Source organism: Taeniopygia guttata, chromosome 9, assembly GCF_048771995.1.
Source record: "Taeniopygia guttata chromosome 9, bTaeGut7.mat, whole genome shotgun sequence".
In the NCBI taxonomy this organism is placed as follows: Eukaryota; Metazoa; Chordata; class Aves; order Passeriformes; family Estrildidae; genus Taeniopygia; species Taeniopygia guttata.
This window is the reverse complement of record NC_133034.1, coordinates 25,202,857-25,222,642: the sequence shown is the minus strand read 5'-3', so window position 1 is coordinate 25,222,642 and position 19,786 is coordinate 25,202,857. Positions and strand designations below refer to the sequence as shown.

At 48.7% G+C, this 19,786-nt stretch overlaps 1 protein-coding gene across 2 annotated transcripts in view; it reads left to right on the top strand.

Moving 5' to 3' along the window:
- Positions 1-19,786, top strand: part of GMPS (guanine monophosphate synthase) — a 28,120-nt gene that overhangs the window by 1,960 nt on the left and 6,374 nt on the right. Inside the window, exons 2-13 of one of the 2 annotated variants that reach the window (XM_030280109.4) lie at positions 3,039-3,220; positions 7,023-7,137; positions 8,269-8,366; positions 9,328-9,431; positions 10,060-10,253; positions 11,695-11,860; positions 13,248-13,399; positions 13,720-13,893; positions 15,390-15,495; positions 16,014-16,129; positions 17,407-17,532; positions 18,851-18,966. In XM_030280109.4, the coding sequence (XP_030135969.1) occupies positions 3,039-3,220; positions 7,023-7,137; positions 8,269-8,366; positions 9,328-9,431; positions 10,060-10,253; positions 11,695-11,860; positions 13,248-13,399; positions 13,720-13,893; positions 15,390-15,495; positions 16,014-16,129; positions 17,407-17,532; positions 18,851-18,966 (1,649 nt within the window). Of the gene's footprint in view, positions 1-3,038; positions 3,221-7,022; positions 7,138-8,198; positions 8,367-9,327; positions 9,432-10,059; positions 10,254-11,694; positions 11,861-13,247; positions 13,400-13,719; positions 13,894-15,389; positions 15,496-16,013; positions 16,130-17,406; positions 17,533-18,850; positions 18,967-19,786 lie in introns of those variants that run through there. The other variant, XM_072933182.1, reaches the window with a different exon arrangement.

The following is a 19,786-nucleotide window of genomic DNA, read 5'->3' as shown; positions in this document are numbered from 1 at the left end:
GTTTCCCTTGGTAAATTGGGGTTTTAAACCCCTAGCCTTGGAACTGTGCCTTTCAATAAGTAACGCCAGATCTTGTGATGACTCTTCTGCCCTTTTTCCTTTCCTCTTTTTGCCTGTGATTTATGGTGGTGCACGTTGGGCTCTCTTAGTTCTGAACCCCCTTACAGTTCCACTCGTCTGGTGGGTTCAGAGGAGTCTGGATTGCTGTCCTGCTCTGCTGGGATCTGAGGGAGGTGCAGGTTCAGGACTCAGACCTGCTTATGCTGCTTTAACAGTGCTCCTCAAGCTACTCCTGATGCAACTTTGGGCTCTTTCTGTTTTCACACTCCTGTCTCCCCCACAACTGTTGTTCATGCCCCCATTTACCACACCTGCCTGCCCAAAGCATCTCAGGGTAGGGCACTGAAAACCAGATTTATTTATTAGCTACACGTGTAGCTTGGCTATCAGTCCAGCTGAACTGACACCAACAGTAACTTCTGTTTAGTCTTTTTTTTGTGAGGGGGCTGCAGAGCTTTGGCCCTAAATGACACAACCTACTGCTCTGAAACAATTAAAGACTTGAAATAAAAAAATAGCACTGCAAGGAATAGCATTTTCCCCAAGATGGGTTCAGGAAAGCACAAATATGTTGGTCTGCCTTGCAGGAGCTGGTGATTTAGAAATTGCCCAGAATCACTCTAAAATTGATTCCCTCCCTGCACTGGAAGGGAGGACAGCTCTGGTGACTCTGGCTTGCTGGGGATGTGGAAGGGTCTTTGCTGCAAAGTCTGCTCTCTTCCAGCATGTACACAACTTTTTGTTGTGTAACCCAGGAATAAAAGTCATTAAGAGCTCCCCATCAGGCAGCTTGGCTGCCAGCTGAAGGGAAAAAATTAAATACTCAATTTTAACCTGGATTTAGGCTTTTGAGGGATTTAGCACTATTTTTTCCCCCCCACTTATGTCCTTTAATTAAGATAAAACCTCTTCCAGCTGGTGTGAACTTTGGACATTTCCAGTGTGTTTGTTGGGAGGTTGTGTCCCAGCAGGATGATGCTCTGCAGAGTCACCTGTGGCTGCTCTGGGGTGGAAATGTTGAGCTGCAGTGATGGGAACAGCAGACGAGTCCTGGGCTGGAGGTTCTGGTTTGGAGCAGGCAGCAGAACCACTCCAGCCTGCCATCAGTAAAACTGGAAATGGAGCTCCAAGATGTTTGGAGGCAGTGTTTGCCAAAGTAAAACCCGTGCCAGTTTGTCCTTCACCAAGCTGCATGGGCAAGGACGGGGTAAGCTTTAAGTTAGGGGAAGAACACCTTGACAGAAGTCAGTTCTTTATGCAGCAGATTGTTGGTGTTGGAGCATGGCTGTTGGTTCTTCCTTGGAGATGCTCTGATAAGGACACTTCCATGGAATAGCTGCCTCTCCTCACAGGTTTCCTTAATGAAGAAACTCAGCCTCGTGTGTTTTAGCACTCTTTCAGATTTGCCTGAAGTTGGCCCAGCAGTTCAGACGTGAGGGACTCAGAGGGAGCCACTGCTTTGTTCTGACCTGCAGTCTGCTCAAATGCTGCACTCAAAAATGTGTTGGGTTTTTTTTTTTAATCATTTAGCAGCGACATTTGTTCTCAATTTCCCCTTTTTATTCTCTCCAGGAGGTAATGTCAAGTGAAGTTCAGCATTTGAGCCAGCGTGACGGGGGAAACATTTTTTGTCTGGTTTTGTGCTGTTTTGCCTGATGCTGTCAGTTCTCATGGGCTGTGCTGGGGTTCATGCGGAACTGGAAAATGGAAAAAGATGGAGAGGCTGCAGATGGTGATCAGGGCATATGAGCTCTTGCTTGTGGGAAGCCCTGCCTTCATTAGATCATTAGCATTTTTCTTCCCTAATTTGTGCTCGGTTTGGTTTGGGGGATGGGGATGTCATGTCTGTGTGTCTGCTTGGGATGTTCTGTGCTGTTGTCCAGCACCTTTATCTTGCAAGTGCCTCAACTGGTCCTTATAATCTTCAATTTTATTTATTTTTTTTTTTTTGCATTTTGAAGTTTCTTGGCTGGTCTTTATCATTTTTAACATAAATTAGCATAGCTAATTAGCAAAGCCTTGCACATGTTAGTTGTTAAAGAGATCTGGCTTAGTCAATAGGCTGTCAGTGTAAAGCCAGAGGAGGTTTGGGCTGGGTATCAAGAGGCATTTCCTGACAGAAACCTTTGTAAAGCATCGGGGGGGCTGCCAGGGTAGTGGTGGGGTCACCATCCCTGAGAGGGCCCCGAAAACGTGGGGGAGCAGCACTGAGAGCACGGTTCAGGGTCACCAGGGCGCTGGGCTTGGGGGGACAGCTGGACTTGGGCCACTCATGGAGGCCTTTTCCAGCCTCGTGTCTCAGTGATCCCGTGGGATTGGTGACACGGGTGTGAGTGATCCCATGGGATTGCTGATATTGGTGTGGGTGATCCTGGGATTGGTGACATGGGTGTGGGTGATCCCGTGGGATTGGTGACATGGGTGTGGGCGATCCCGTGGGATTGCTGGCATGGGTGTGGGTGATCCCGTGGGATTGCTGGCATGGGTGTGGGTGATCCCGTGGGATTCCCAAGTGGGTGTGGGTGATCCCGTGGGATTGCTGAGTGGGTGACCCCACAGGATTGCTGGTGTGGGTGAACCCATGGGATTGCTGACATGGATGTGGGTGACTCCATGGCATTTCTGACATGGGTTTCAGTGGTTCCATGGGATTGCTGTTGTGGGTGATGATGGCTCTGTGGGATTTCTGACATGGGTGTCAGCAGTTCCATGGGATTTCTGATATGGGCGTCAGCATTTCCACGGGATTTCTGGCATGGGTATCAGCACCCCATGGGATTTCTGACATGGGTGTCAGCATTTCCATGGGATTTCTGCCGTGGGTGTCAGCACCCCATGGGATTTCTGACACGGGTGTCAGCATTTCCATGGGATTTCTGACACAGGCGTCAGCATTTCCATGGGATTTCTGGCATGGGTGTCAGCACCCCATGGGATTTCTGGCGCGGGCGTCGGTGACTCCGGGGTTCTGTTGGCAGCCCGAGAACGCCGGGGCAGAGCTGAAGGATGGGCAGCACCACTACGAGGGCGCCGTGGTGATCCTGGACGCGGGCGCGCAGTACGGCAAGGTGATCGACCGGCGCGTGCGCGAGCTCTTCGTGCAGTCCGAGATCTTCCCGCTGGAGACGCCGGCCTTCGCCATCCGCGAGCAGGGATTCCGGTACGTCCCGCCTGGGCACAGCCCTCCTGCTGCCCAAAGCACACAGGGCTCCCTTTCCTCACCCAGGAATTCTTTATTCACGTAGCTCGTTTGATGTATTTTCACTTGTGTTCGACTCCAGTTTTCCTGCCCAGTTCATTGGTTCAAAGGTATTTTTCACAGAATCACAGAACAATGAGGTTGGAAGAGACCTCTAAGATCATCAAGTCCAACCTGTGCCCTAACACCACAACTAGACTATAGCACCAAGTGCCAAGTCCAGTCTGTTTTTAAACACTTTTTTGCGTGTGTGTGCTAAGATTCTCTCTTCACCTTGGTGTTTGCATTTTTATTTGTGGATTTTTATGGGACAGATCTTCTGTTATTACAGGTGCAGTTATTATTGTTGTTGTTATTATTATTACAGGGGCAGTTATTACAGTTATTATTCTTACTAGAATAAGTTGTTGTGCTAACTGCTTCTTATTCCTTTGATTCTTTCTTAGGGCAGCTTACAAGGTAGCTGGTTAGCTGCACTTAGACAAGCAACAGGCTTAAGCCCTGATTTTATAAAGCTTTTCTTTTATAGTATCTCTACCTGTATACAACTCTCTAATGGCAGGGGTGTGAATGATTCCCTCTGGAAAACCTGAGCTGTGCTGGGGACATTTGGGCAGAGATCCATCTCCTACATTTGTCTCTCCATGCCTTTTTGTACATTTGTTTCCTAATGTCATTTTGATAATTTCAATTGCAGAGCATCATTCAAGGGGCTACATTTTAACTATCTGCCAAAATGTAGATGATTTTGCTGTTTTACCTGTTGAAGTTTTTTTGTGGGTTTCTAAAACTTCTTCTTTACTTTTTTGGTTTTTTTAATTAAACTGACTTGGATACTCAAGGTATTGTGGTAAATCTCACCAGATGTTCCTGGGAAGCAGCTAAAAAAAATCCCTAATTGACACTGCCATTCACTGTTTGCAGCAAAGAAAGGTCTCACAATTACTTAGTGCTTTGTACATTAATTTTCATGTTCTGTTAGGCTTTCTAGGATATACATCTCTTCTGTGTGTGGAGAATAAATACCCTGAAGTCTACAAATCACCAAAGATTTGTATTTACTTGTCAGTTTGGTAGAAATCCAGAAATATGGTGGGATTTTGGTTGTGCTCTGTAACAGATAAGACAGTGCTGCAGAAGTGCATTTTTCCAATCGGTGATAATTAGTGAAGCAGTAAATAGTTTGTGTTGATGCAGAATTCAGAACAGTTGAAAGTTTTTCAGAATATTGGAATTAGACCTGTGGGAGTTGTCATTGCAAATAGTTGCTCTCTAAAATGAGGCAGAGAGAAGGGACCTCTTCACCCAGGTCACGTCCCAAGGTTGGGGTGGTGGTTTCAGGTCACCCAGGCTGGTCAATAACTGTGTGTGTCCACAAAACCTGTTTGTATCCAGTGTCAGCTGGCAAACCCAGCACCTGTGGTCACTGTAAGGCTGAGTTTGTGGTTTTATGCAGGGTTTGGTGCATGTTCCATGTCCTGAGAGCAGTCAGGCAGCTTGTGCATGGAATGGGTGAGGAGCTGCACCTGTGCTGAGCTTTGGGATGGGCAGCAGGAGCCAACAGTTTGCTAAATCATGTTTACATGTTGTGTTTGAAAAGCCAGCTCCTCAGTGTTCAGAACACTCTCCAGTGAAGTGTTGCCTAAATGTGGCATGAACATGAGCATTTCCCACAATGTGCTGGCTCTGGATTTGGTCTGGGCTCTGGATTTGGTCTGGTGGCTCTGGATTTGGTCTGGTGGCTCTGGATTTGGTCTGGTGGCTCTGGATTTGGTCTGGTGGCTCTGGATTTGGTCTGGTGGCTCTGGATTTGGTCTGGTGGCTCTGGATTTGGTCTGGTGGCTCTGGATTTGGTCTGGTGGCTCTGGATTTGGTCTGGTGGCTCTGGATTTGGTCTGGTGGCTCTGGATTTGGTCTGGTGGCTCTGGATTTGGTCTGGTGGCTCTGGATTTGGTCTGGGCTCTGGATTTGGTCCGGGCTCTGGATTTGGTCCGGGCTCTGGCTCTGAGCTCAGGCAGGAGTGCTGACCTCGGGCTGTCAATGCACACATTTTCCCTGGGTGTTTTTATGTGGTTCCTGAGGTAATCCAGTGCAAAGGGGCTTTCCAGATCTGGGTCTGGTGGTTTGGGAAGGGCTTTAGGGTAACCCAGAGGAAGGGATGTTCATGCCAACACAGAGAAATGTGCAGGAATTACACAGTGCTGCAGGAAAGCTTGCACAGCCTGCATCCTGTGCAGGTTCTGACTTCTCCTGCACAGCTGAGAAGATGCAAATCCTTCTCTCAGCCTCAAATATTTTTCATTTTTTACTTCAGTACCTCTCTGTATTATGTCAAATTTCCATTGGTATGGAAAAAACCCCAGGTGTTTAAGACTCTACTTTTTTTGACTAGAAGAGTGTATAACTATTTTGACTTCTCATAAGAATGATCAGCCTATAGGTGTGGCTGTATTCTTTCAATTCCTTCCTAGAACCCCAGGGAGCAGCTGGAGCAGTGTCGGGGCAGTTTTGGGTTGGAGATCAGGGAAAAGTTCTGCCTGGGCACCCAGGGAATGGGCACGGCCCCGAGCTCCAGGAGCACGTTCTGTGGTTCTAATTAATATTAAATAATGTTCTGTACATCTGGCACTTGAGCAAATGCTTCTGTGCATGGAGTTATTTGGAGCAGGAGCACCAGCAGCCACAGAGAGAGTTCAGACTCTTGGCAGCAGTCCAGGCTCAGGAAATGCAGCGTGTCTCCAGGCTGACCAGAAGTGCCTGTGCAAGACCTGCAGGGAGGAAATTTCAGGATGGTCCAGGGTAAAAGTGCACCCACGTCAGCTGTGCTGGAGATCCCAGCGGGCAGGGAGATAAATACTGCCTCTCCCAGCCCCATCCCTCCTGGCCTGGGGCTGCAGTGGGTTTGTCCTGCAGGGCTGTTTCTGTTTCTGTCGGTGGCGCAGGCAGGAGCAGCAGCACAGTGCCTGTTCCTGCTGCTCAGAGCCAGAAAAACTCTGCTTTGTCAGTGCTGGTGTGGAACTCGTGCTGGGGGAATGATCAGATACATTTAGTGCCGTTTGTGCAACTCCTGCCTGGTTTGGTTTTGCGCTTCTGGCTGGGAGCAAGTTTGATGTTCTCTGTGAAACAAACAGTTCTGAGTCCAAGGTCTGGTACAGCCCTGCTCCATCCAGCAGCATTGCCCAACTGGTGCTTCTGCAGTTCATGGTCCTGCAAATCACTGTGGTTTGCCAAAACTCTCTTCCCCTTTGAGATGTTTTAATTTTCTTTTATAGTGTGAGATATCACCTCCATGCCCTACATGTTCGCTTGTAATTCTCAACTTGTTTCTAGTGCCATCTCTGCAGAATGGATGAAGGGACATTTTCTTTCAGCAGGTTTAGGAGTTAGGGAGTGGAATTTTTGACTGCAGGCCTCCTCCAGATACCACAAACTTCATAGATCATGTGTGTATATATATATATATAAATATATATATTGTTGCTAATGCTCTACATTTGTCCCAGCCATCCTGCTTCTCTCATAGCTGATGGCTGGCTATGAGAAATTTAAAATACAGGAACTTTTTATGGTGGTTTATATTTGACTTTGTTTAAACTGGGGAAATCCTTCCCTGAAAACCTGCTGGGTCTGGCAGCAAAAATCAAGCTACGTGTTATGATATCTTTGTTAAAATGTCTGCTAGAAAGAGCCAGTGCTTACAGTAAACAGGTTTCAAGGTAACCAGTGTATTGGGATTAATGGTTTCTTCCTGTTCTGTCTGCAGAGCCATCATCATCTCTGGAGGACCAAACTCTGTGTATGCAGAAGATGCGCCGTGGTTCGACCCAGCCATATTCACAATAGGAAAACCAGTGCTTGGGATCTGCTATGGGATGCAGGTGCTGTTGGGAGGCAGCACAGGGTCCTTGGGGCTGGGCAGCACCTCCAGGAGCGAGTCCAGCCCGTGCCCATCACAGCCACCTTGCAGGGCAGTGCTGGAGGAGCTGCTCTCCAGGCAGAGCAGAGCCACGGGAGCCTTCAGGGCTGAGCTGAGCTTGCTGTGTGCTCCTCTCCTGGCTCTGCCTCACCTTGGAGTGGCCTTCAGCTGAAGGAGGGCAGGTTTGCATTAGAGAAGTTCTTCCCTGGGAGGGTGGGCAGCCCTGGCAGAGGTGCCCAGAGGGGCTGTGGCTGCCCCTGGATCCCTGGCAGTGCCCAAGGCCAGGCTGGACACTGGGTTTGGAGAAGGTGACCCTGCCATGGCAGGGGTGGGATGGGATGAGCTTTAAGGTCCTTCCAACCCAAACCAGTTTGGGATCAGTTGCATAAATGGTTTTTCTTTGCTGCAGTGCTGTGAATGGAGCTCCAGGCTCCCTGTTTTTGTCAGGGTAAATATAACCTGTCAGTCACTCATTAATTCTGCCCAGCTGGTACTGAAAAAGGCATCTTTCCTGGAAACAAGTGGAGCAGTGTCTCAGGCATGGGCTGCTCCTGGCAGAGCTCTTAAGGGTGCTTAACACTCCCTCAGGAAAAAGGAAACAACCCTTACTTACCTTTGGATTCACTGGTGATCCTGCAGGGATCTGGTAGACCTCCAGGGAGACAAGGGCTGCTTTAGGTGCATGACTTCTGCTCGTGCATCTTGCTTTTTCCAGGGTTAGTCCCAAAATAAAACTAAGGGAATAAATTCAGGTTTTGACATGGCCTCAGGCTGGTTTGCAGAGCAGCCATTTCTGAGGGAAGGAGCTGCACACTATGGAATACACATTATTTTGTAAATCTCTGCCTGTGGGGTTCTGCTCCCTGTGTGTGGCAGTGCCCCCACTCTGCTGGCAGAGGGGAATCCAGTACAGAGCCAGGATCAATTCTGAAGGGAATTCTTACAGCTCTGGGATGTGGTGAGGTGTTGGCAGTCCCGGTGAGGGATGGAGTGGTGAGGTGCTCTCTCACAGTCCCTTTGCAGATGATGAACAAGGTGTTTGAGGTGAGGTGCAGGTGCTGAGGTGCTCTCTCATGGTCCCTTTGCTCTGCAGATGATGAACAAGGTGTTTGGAGGGACGGTGCACAAGAAGAGCGTTCGGGAGGATGGAGTGTTCAGCATCACCCTGGACAACACCTGCTCACTCTTCAGGTGCTCACACATTTTCACTTATCAAGGCACTGTCAGCCTGGGAAGGGCTGTCTGGATGAGAGGAGGTTTTTTTTTGTCTTGTTTCTAAAAGAGTGAAATTAGCTGATAATTTCTAATAAAACTTACACAAATGTGGTCACAAATAAGCAGGTTTTTCATTGAAACAAATACTTAGGGATAACGTTCCAGTTTGCTCTAAAAAAGCAGGTGTATTTGCTGGGAATATGGTATAAACTCCTTATTTCAGAGTCTTTATTGAGACACTGTAAGTGTACCATGATCTGAGAATATTTGAGTTCAGCCCTTGTCTCCTGCTGTGCACTGCTCTTGTGTTTGTTGGTGCCCATCCAGTTTTGGAAAGGGCACAGAAAATCCAAACTCATTCCTCTTCTACCTTCCTTTAAAACTGCTTTGTGACTTTTTATAAACCAGAATTAGATTCCTTGATAATTTTGTTGATGGCTTTCAAGTTCCTTGTGAGAAGCCTGACAGTTTACTCCTCCCTGGTGTTCCAGTTTTGTTCTTTCCTCTGTAGGGCTCCTGCAGAACTGTCTGATGTGCCCAAATTGTCCTGAAAACACATAGTTTTGAACAAGAAATGTTCATTTTGTTGAAATAAAAAGCAAGACTCCCAGTATCCCGATGTACTCCTGATGGTCCCCACGTCCTAGAGGGGACCTCAGTGCTGGGGTGTCTGTAGGGAGAAACCCAAAAACCCTTTGGAATTAAGATCAGTTCCCTCCTGCAGTTGGGCTGTGCTGGGCAGAGACGTGGCAGCTTCCAAGGGAGGCATCTCAAAGCTGCAGGTGGCTGTTCCTGGGAAGGAAATCCTGCAGACATTTCAAATGTCCTGGTCTGTCCAGATGTGCTTTCGTTGGGATCCCTCAGGGCAGCTCCTGGAAAGGCAGAGTTAGGTCTTTGTTGTTTCTTGAATTGATTCTGGGTTTTAATCCTGGTTTAGAGGCCTTCAGAAGGAAGAGCTTGTGCTCCTCACTCATGGGGATAGCGTGGATAAAGTGGCTGATGGATTCAAAGTGGTGGCACAGTCTGGGAACATCATAGCAGGTATTTATTTTATCCTGAATTTCTCTTCTCATGATGTTTGGTAAAGAATTATGGCAGACAGGAGTTAGAACCAAATGGGAAGAGAGTAATAGCCCTTGTTATTTAATTGCCAAATAAATGAATTGTTTTTAACAATTTCTGGAGTGTGTTTGTATGTCAAGCTGTCACGATAATAAAGAAATAGACTTTAAAAGGAATGGTCCTAAATGTGGCTAAAGTTAGCATTATTTATATAGCTTATATTGTTTTAAAGCATGCATGTGTTGTTTGTCTCAGAAATAAAATCTCCTGTGCCTTAAGGCAGGGCAGAGGGAGACCTGCACTGTGGTGTTTGGGTCGTGCACTACAACAGTACAAGTCAAGCACTGTTTAAATATTAAAGCTTTATTAACTTGTTATTGTATTTAATATTGCATGAATGTTCAACTGAGCAAGAATAATGTAGGTACTGAAAGCAGGGCTTTGACATCACACAGAGATTGTCACAGGAAATTGTGGGACCTTGGAATTTGGGGTCTGACAGCCACTGGAGTTACCCAGTCCCTAAGAGCCACTTTGCTCTTGCTTGACTTGGGTGTGCATTCAGTTCCAGCTTCATTACTTGTTTTTGTTTTGTGGTGTGTGCCAGGCATAGCAAACGAGTCCAAGAAGCTCTACGGAGCCCAGTTCCACCCCGAGGTGAGCCTCACGGTGAACGGGAAGATGATCCTGAAGAATTTCCTGTACGACATCGCGGGCTGCAGCGGCACCTTCACCGTGCAGAACAGGGAGCTGCAGTGCATCCAGGACATCAAGGACAGAGTGGGCTCCTCAAAGGTCCTGGTGAGTTCAGGCAGAGCTGGGGGGGATGTGGGAAGTGGGGAATTATTGGAAATGCAGGTGAACCCAATGGGAAGAAATGCTGATGTCTGACTCAATTCAGAAGGCTGAATGATTTATTTATTATAACTATACTATAATACATTAATATACTATTTAAATGAGATACTAAAACTACAAACCTACTTTTTCTAACTCCCATATCTAACTCACAACTCGTGCCCCTCTCTGAGAGCCCAGCCCCAGGTGGGTTGGATTGGCCATCAGCTCAAACAATCCTCACCAGAACCCAACCAAGCATCACCCCAGGTAAACAATTCTCCAAACACATTCCACATGGGAAAAACAAGGAGCAGAAATAGAAGTTGTTTTGTTTTTCTTTCCTCTGTGCTCCTCTATGATAAAATCCTGAAAGAAAGAAGAATATGCCTGCGACAGGGCATTGTTGTGTGGGTCCTGCACGCCCGGGTTTTAGGGGAGTTTTTGAGGGGAGCTGCACGGCTGGGGCAGCGCTGGTGGCTGGATGTCACTGTAGGATGTGTCAAAGCACCACGTGAGCCGCTGCTATTGCAAGGTGAAACAGAGGAAGTTTATTTTCTGCCTCCAGCATTTATACTTTCCCAAAAGTGACAGTGGATCGGAGGGTGAACGTGCCACCTCTCTAATGCCACTGGACAAACCACCAGTACATCAAATTTCTGTGTAGGAATGCACGACAATGGGTTGTTTGCAGAAAGTTGTGTGAAAAGGTTCTCTGCAAGAATGTAAACTCAGAAGGCTTTAGAAAATCCAAAAATCAGGGCAACAGCTGCTGGATGCCTGCAGGTGGCCGGTGGCTGCCCGCAGGTGGCTGCTGTGCCCTGTGCCCAGCCCGGCCACCATGTCCCCCCATGCCCAGCCCGGTTCTGTGTCCCCCCGTGTCCGGCTGCCGTGTCACCCTGTCCCCCCGTGCCCAGCCCGGTTCTGTGTCCCACTGTGCCCAGCCCGGCTGCCGTGTCCCCCTGTGCCCGGCTGCCATGTCACCCTGTCCCCCCATGCCCAGCTGCCATGTCACCCTGTCCCCCCGTGCCCAGCCCAGCTGCCATGTCACCCTGTCCCCTTGTGCCGTACCCGGCTGCTGTGTCCCCCCGTGCCCAGCCACCATGTCACCCTGTGCCCCCGTGCCCAGCTGCCGTGTCCCCCCGTGCCCAGCCTGCTGACCCCGTGCCCAGCCCGGCTGCCGTGTCCCCCCGTGTCCCCCCGTGTCCCCCTGTGCCCAGCCCAGCTGCTGTGTCCCCCCTGTGCCCAGCTGCCATGTCCCCCTGTCCCCCTGTGCCCAGCTGCCGTGTCCCCCCGTGCCCAGCCCAGCTGCCGTGTCCCCCCATGCCCAGCTGCCGTGTCCCCCCGTGTCCCCCTGTCCCCCCGTGCCGTGCCCGCTGACCCGTGCCCGGCCGCTGTCCCGCAGGTGCTGCTCAGCGGCGGTGTGGACTCCACGGTGTGCACGGCGCTGCTGAACCGCGCGCTGAACCGCGAGCAGGTCATCGCCGTGCACATCGACAACGGCTTCATGCGCAAGAGGGAGAGCCAGGCCGTGGAGGAGGCCCTCAGGAAGCTGGGCATCCACGTCAAAGGTACCTCCTGCTGCTCCCTGGCCTTCCAGCTCGGGGGCTGTTCCCAAAACCTGCCCTCGGGTCGGGTTTCGCCGAGCTGCTGGTCCCAGGCTCCGGTGCCGAGGTGGGGTCAGTGATGCAGAACCACCTGAAGCTGTGCACAGAATTAAAACTGGGGTGTTGGGCCTTGTTTCTGTGACTGGAGCACAGCGAGCTGCCCCGTCTGTGCAGATGTTGGTGTCTGTGCAGAGCCCTGGTCACTTCTCTGCTGAGGGATCCTGTTCAGCTGCTGCAGAACTCGCTGCATTTCCATTTTCTCCAGTATCTTAACACTTCATTTCTTATCCTGAGTCTCTCTTTTTGTCAGCTGTGAGCTTATTTGGGTGACTGAATGCTACTATTGCCAAAATGACTTTCCAAGCATTTTTTCTTGCTTTGAAAGAGGTGCATTTTAATGGTTTTGGAGTGACTTTTTGAGGCCAAGCTGTTGATCGGTCAAGGGCTGGACTCAATGACCTGGGAGGTCTTTTCCAACCTTTATGACTGTGTGAAGAAGTTAGCTGAGAGAGCAGAAAGTGCCCAGATGTGGCTGATGAGAAGGCTCCGAGGTTTTTTGGTACCTCAGGTATGAGGAGGTCAGAGAAGACCAAGTTTGTGGCAGCAGCAGGAGCTGCTCTGTGCTGCCTGGGGAGCTCCTGAGCCAGAGCTGCCTCTTCTGGGGGGCTCTGCCCTGCGAGGGGCTCTGCTCTGCTCTGGGTGGGCAGTGCTTCCCTCTGGCACAGCCCGGGCTGCACTGTCCTGAGCTTCGTTCTTTTCTCTACATTTATTTTTACTCCTTTTTTTAGTGGGAGATCCATGTCTTATTCTTGCAGTCTGTGGAGCAATAAACCTGGGCTCTGGCAGGCAGCCAGAGGAGCAAATTGAGGGAATCCCTTTGCTGCAAGTGCTCCTTCTGTAGGTCAGGGAGTTCAGTGCCACAGAGTCTCCCAGCTGATCTCTGGGTTGGGAGCCTCTCTAAATTAAGTGGCATAATGTAGCATGAGTAAATAGTGCATCATTTAATTTTGGTTGTGGAAAGGCCTTGGGGAAACACTGTCTGTAAACTGTTTAAAGCAAGTAAATTATAATCTGAGAGGGAAGCAAGAACTGGACTTGCATGTGGCTGCCTAATCTCACAATATGGAAAAAGTAATAGGTTAATAAGAGAAATAAAAGGCTTTGTTAAAATAAAGTTTTGAGGTATTGAGCAGCCCTATTCAATGCAGTTAATAGTCACAGGAAATTATTTTCATTTTTCGGTGGTTTTTTTTTTTTAATGCAATAAAGTGAAACTTCTATTTTGTAACCTGCACAAAATCCTTTATTGGTTTTGTAAAAAGAAAAAAAAAATCTCTGTGATTTCCTGCAGTGGTGAACGCAGCCCATTCATTCTATAATGGCACAACAACTCTGCCCATCTCAGATGAGGACAGAACTCCACGGAAAAGAATTAGCAAGACCTTAAATATGACTACAAGTCCTGAAGAAAAGAGAAAAATTATCGGTGACACCTTTGTTAAGGTAATGTTTATTTGTTGTTTGGTTGAAGTTTTTAAATACTGAGACTCCTGGGAACATCTTTTAGTGTTTAATCAGTGGCAGGGCTGCTTGTGTGAGCTGTGGATGACTCCAGAAGCTTTTGGGGAGAGACAGGGCGAATATTTAACAGGCACTGATGGTTCTGTAGTCTGGAGAGCTTTTCCCCAGTTTGTGTTCAGCAGAAGATGGGGTTGCAGGAGCGTTTCAGCAGTGGCACCAGAGTTTTGGGTTGGCTGTGCTTTTCCATCTCCACCACGGCTCGGACAGTTCCCTCTGCAGCTCTGACCCTCTGTGTGCTGCAGATTGCCAACGAGGTGATCGGGGAGATGAACCTGAAGCCCGAGGAGGTGTTCCTGGCCCAGGGCACGCTGAGGCCAGACCTGATCGAGAGCGCGTCGCTGGTGGCCAGCGGCAAGGCCGAGGTGATCAAAACCCACCACAACGACACCGAGCTGATCCGCAAGCTGCGCGAGGAGGTGAGGGGGGCTTGGTGCAGAGCCACGAGCTCTGATGGCTCTGCCAGACACTCAGCAGCAGAGCCACGAGCTCTGATGGCTGTGCCAGACACTCAGCACCAGATCCAGGAGCTCTGCTGGCTGTGCCAGACACTCTGCACCAGATCCAGGAGCTCTGCTGGCTCTGCACCCAAATCCAGGAGCTCTGCTGGCTCTGCACCCAAATCCAGGAGCTCTGCTGGCTCTGCACCCAAATCCAGGAGCTCTGATGGCTCTGCACCAGATCCAGGAGCTGCTGCTGCTCCTGGCTCTGCCACACACTCAGCACCAGATCCAGGAGCTCTGCTGGCTCAGCACCAAATCCTGGAGCTCTGATGGCTGTGCACCAAATCCAGGAGCTCTGCTGGCTGTGCCAGACACTCAGCACCAGATCCTGGAGCTCTGCTGGCTGTGCCACACTCTCTGCACCAGATCCAGGAGCTCTGCTGGCTGTGCACCAGATCCAGGAGTTCTGCTGGCTGTGCCACACACTCACCACCAGATCCAGGAGCTCTGATGGCTCTGCACCCAAATCCAGGAGCTCTGATAGCTGTGCCAGACACTCAGTACCCAAATCCTGGAGCTCTGCTGGCTCTGTCATGTGCTTAGCACCCAGATACAGGAGCTGCTGCTGGCTCTGCACCCAAATCCAGGAGCCCTGCTGCTGCTGCTGGCTCTGCCACGGGCTCAGCACCCAGATCCAGGAGCTGCTGCTGGCTCTGCACCCAAATCCAGGAGCTCTGCTGGCTCTGTCATGTGCTCAGCACCCAAATCCAGGAGCCCTGCTGCTGCTGGTTCTGGCCCTGATGCACCTGCTGGGACGGGGCCCCTGAGAGTCTGCTGTCACTTGTAATTCACTGTGTGTCTTCTGGTGCCAAGGGTCTGCTTGTCTGCAGTCCAGAAAAGCTTTTTAGGCACCTCTCTGTGCACAGCACCATAGTATTAGCGTGTCAGGCAAAGGTGGGAGGCTGCCTGTTTGGTTTTCTGGCACTGGAATGGTGAGTTCTCTATCTGTACTGCACTCTGGGAAAGAGCCAGCACAGCAGAGGGACCTCACCCACACTCTGGTGGAAGGTTACCACCAACTCCCACCCTCAGGAGAGAGCTAATGATCCCATTTTCAGTACTGATCCCTGCACAAAGTGCTTCCCGGGCTGTGGGGTGGGTCTGAGCATCCAGCAGAGACAAGAAAGGTCTGAATTCCTGCACAGCCAGCTTGGCCTTACAGCTCTGTCTGCCCTGCTGGAGCCGTGGATTGTTCTGGCACAGGCTGGGACTTCCTGGTCTCTCCCTCTGTCCTGCAGCTGTTCTACAAAGCCCACATTCACATGGAGTTTCTTTCCAGTCTTCATGGAATCCTTGGCACTGGTGCTGTGAGGTCAGGCCAGTTTAGGTGCCGGAACCTAAACATTTGAGGCTTTTTGTTTGGATATGTGAGCTGGAGTGTAAATTGCCTCTTGTTTATTTTTCTTTTTTAGGGCAAAGTAATCGAACCACTGAAAGACTTTCACAAAGATGAGGTGCGAGTGCTGGGAAGAGAGCTTGGTCTTCCTGAAGAGCTGGTTTCCAGGCATCCCTTCCCAGGTATGGAGCTGGTGGATCACAGCAGTGTTCTCCAGCAGACCAGAGTAACTGCAGTGTAAAACTGATCTGTAAACACAGCAAAAATCGATTTAGGTCTTCACTTAAGCACAATCCTTCAGGAAAAGATGACCTGAGAGCTGCTTGATAAACGTACATGGTGTTTTATGATTGAGCCTTTGTTTGGCTGTGGTGGGAGAAGCCAAAGAGGAGTTCTCAGAAGTGCAGTGAGCTCTGCCTGAGCTGCCACGTGGGTCTGACCTGGAATAATGGCCTGGCTCTGCCTTTCCAAGGGGCATTTGCTGTCTTGAAAGCAAATGCTCAATGTTTCTAAACGCAAGTTCTCCACTAGAAAACGGCAAAGTTTATAATTGTGGGTTCTTTTTGTCCTTGAGGGTGTTTAGACAGCTGAAGCTTAGATAGAACGGCAGAATGCACAGAAGTCAGTGACTGACTCGGTGTTCCACTGAAAACCAGCTTCCTCTTATTTGGCATAACATCTTTTCAATGTTGTTTCGCAGGTCCTGGCCTGGCAATCAGAGTGATCTGTGCTGAAGAACCTTACGTCTGCAAAGACTTCCCAGAAACAAACAACATCTTGAAAATAGTGGCAGATTTTTCTGCCAGTGTGAAGAAGGTAAGGAAATCCTGAATTTTAATTTTGAGTGATGGTTCTGTAGTGACCTGCAGTGAGGTTTAGTCTGCTGAAAACCAGTTCTTTTAACTGGTTTGTGCTCCTTGAGGAATGCTGCCTCCAAGGACAGCTCAGTTGAAGCTGTTCAGTGGAATTTTTAGTGCTGTGAATGGTGCAAGTGTTTTGAACCATTTCTGGGAAATGGGACTCTATTTACCTTTCAGACAATAAACAAATTCTGTTGTAGTTAAAGTTTGTGCAGATGAGATCACGGTGTCAGGAAAAGCTCTTCCCTCCTGGAGGAGTTGTGGCACCCTAGGTTTGCACAGCCCAGAGTCGCTGGTGTGGAAATGCCAGTGCAGAGCCAGGATCTGGCCAGTGCCCTGATCCAAAACCTGCAATTTTCAGTGGCTGATGTTTGACTCCACATCTCCTGACTCTGCTGACTTTGTGGTGGCTGTCAGGCAATAGCAGGGTCTGCTCTGAGGTGTGAGTTCAAATAGCTTCCAGAACCTTTTTCAGGCATTTCTGTCTGCCTTTCCTTTAAAAGACACAGAATTGTGGTGCCATAAAACTGCAAAGTGCAGCTTTGTGAAGGAGAAAATGAGCACAGGACAAGAGCTTCCCTATGGCCAAAGGCACACACACACTTTGACTTTTTTTTTTTACTTTTGTTGTTGTTGGTTTTTTTTTTGTTTGTTTTGTTTAGGGTTGGTGTTATTTTTTATATGGTACATTATGAGTTAAATGTTTATAGTTTTTTTAATGCTTATTTCTATTAAATGGTGCTTTTTTGCTTTAAATTGTGAGTGTTAATGTTATTAAGAGTATGGAGGTAAGGAAGAAGAAAGAGGGAGGATAGGGTAGGTTTAAATTTTTTTTTTTAATTTTTGATTTTTATGTATAAAATTAAAAGTTCTTTGTATAAGATTTAAAACCCCCCTGTACAGCACTTAATTTTTTTTTTTTTTTTTACTTTTTGACTAGTTCTACTATAATATTTAAACTTTTGTGACTTTTATTTTTTTTGTAAGGTTGGTAAATCATTCTATGGTTTAAATTTAAAATTATAGCTGTTTCTAGTTGCTTGTTAGGGTCTTAAATGCTTTTGATTTGGACTTGGAACATCTAAAAACGTCTGAGGGACATTTTGAGTTCCGACACATGTAGACTAAGCAAACAGTTATTTAAATAAAAATTTAATTTGTGCCGTGCGAGTTCTGTGTGAGGGGCTGGGAGCTGTATTTAATTCCAGTTTCTTGCTGTGCATCCTTGCCCAGCCTCACACGCTGCTGCAGAGGGTGAAGGCGTGTACGAGTGAGGAGGACCAGGAGAAGCTGATGCAGATCACCAGCCTACATTCACTGAATGCCTTCTTGCTGCCCATCAAAACCGTGGGAGTGCAGGTACAGGGAGCTGTGCTGGGAGCTGCTCCTGCCGGGGCAGGCTGGGCCTGGGGCACCTCTGGGAACCCTGGCAGGGGTCAGGAACCCCCTGGACAGAGCCCCCAGAGACACTGGCTGTGATCTCTGTCCATGGAAAAGAGTTTTCAACCTTACAGGATCAATTACCAGCTCTGAGTGTTTGATATAAGCAATAATTAAGTGTGGCACGGGTGCAAAAGTAAAATTTTAGGTTTCTAGATTAAGGGTTCAAAGAGGACAAAATGGAGGAAATTGGGTGTGCCTTGTCCTTTTTCTCCTTCTTCATGCCCTCCATGTTTCACTGTGGTGTTGGCATTTTTCTGTTGGTTCAGGCTGGGGACACACTGTCCAACGTAGGTGACAGATATTGGCACGTTATTGTAAATCCAGCACAGGTAGTTTGTGGTATTTAATGTTTGTACCATCCCACTGAGGGCAGAGCCCCACACGCTGCCCTGCAGGACAGAGCTGCGGCAGGGCAGCAGAACATGTTAGAGATAAACAGAATAAACAACCTTGAAACCAGCACAGACCAATTATGGCTTCTGCTTTGGCAGCGGGGCTGACAGACAGAGACTTTCTACAACCTCAGAATCACCAATACCCACAGATTCTGACATGCTGCTGCTGCAGGGCTGCCAGGGCAGGCTGTGCCAGCCGTGTCCCCGTGGCTGCAGGGCAGGGTTGGTCCCTGAGCTCTGCAGGGCAGGGCTGGTCCCTGAGCTCTGCTGGCCCCACCGAGGCCAAAAGTGCTGCTTTTGGACGTGCTTGTTGCCCTTTCCAGTACTTTTGTGAGTTGTGCTAATCCCTCTCCTGGGGACAGATCTGGGCTCCCTTCCCCTTCCCTCCCTGTGGGACAGACACAGCCAGCTGCAGGGCTGGCACTGGTGGGCTGTGTGCAGTAACTCTGACATTTCCTTCCTGAGCTGTAAAGCCCTTTCTCTGCACCCTCAGTGTGGAATTCTCCCTCATATTTCATTTTCAGCTGCCTAGTGCTTCGTGTGGCTCTTTGCAGACAGCTTTGGTTACTGCCTCAGGCTGCAGTGCCACCACATTTCTGTGCTTTGTCACCAAAATACCAACACTGGCCACTGTAGATGAGTCTTCCCAACCTGAATATTTCCTTTTTTACAGCTCTCCCATCTTGCTCTGTATTTTCTCACCCACTCAGTCTCTCACTGGTGTCACCAGCTCGGTGTCTGCTAAGTGCTGGCCCAAAGTGTGCTGCTGTCTGGTGTAGGATGGACAGGAGGGGCTGTGAGTGGCTCTGGTGTTCAGAGAGGCTCTTTGTGTCCCCCAGGGTGACTGTCGCTCCTACAGCTACGTCTGTGGCATCTCCAGCAAAGATGCTCCTCACTGGGAGTCCCTGATGTTCCTGGCCAGGCTCATACCTCGCATGTGCCACAACATCAACAGGTGAGTGAGTGTTCAGCTGCCTTTGCTCTTCCTTATCTCCTTCAAGCAGGGAGGTTTAGCAGGTGCAGACATTGCCCTGCTTAATCTGGGTGTGATATTTTTGTATGTTGGACAAGTGTGTGACATTCACATTCTCTAGACAGAGAGACAGAATTCTGTCTCTCCAGAGGAACACAGGAAGAAGAAGAGAAAACAATTTGTATCTCTACTCCTTTGCTTTTCTCCATGTAGAGTTTAATATAGAGATTATTTACTTGAAGTAATTGCTTGATTAAATTCTAGTGGAAGTTGTTTAAGTTCAATAACCAATTAAATCCAGCTGTGTCTCAGACTCTCAGCAAGCAGTCACAAATTTATTAGTTAATTGATAAGTAAGATGTATATAGAATAAGATAGTCTCTCTTTAAATAGTATACTGATGTATTATAGTATAGTTTTAATAAAACAGATCCATCAGCCTCCTGATCTGGAGCCAGACATCATCATTTCTTCCCAGTCGGGGGTGCCCTTTTATTACTACACAGGTGTATCACACAGAGGCCACAAATACACAATAAATCAAAATAAGGGTTTATTTCCAGCTTGAAAAGAAACTGCTGGCCTATATCCTCGGATTAGGCAGCACCCAGGGTAATTTATGCAAATCTCTCCTGCAGGGCTGCAGGCTGGTGCCGAGCTGGGATGTGCTGCAGTTTGGTTTGCCTTTGTGGCAGGAGGGATTTGTGTGGGGCTGTCAGTTCTGGTGGCACAGGGAGCTCCAAAGATGGGCAGTTGGATCCCACTTGAGCTCTCTGAGGATACATTTTCTACCCACTCCAGT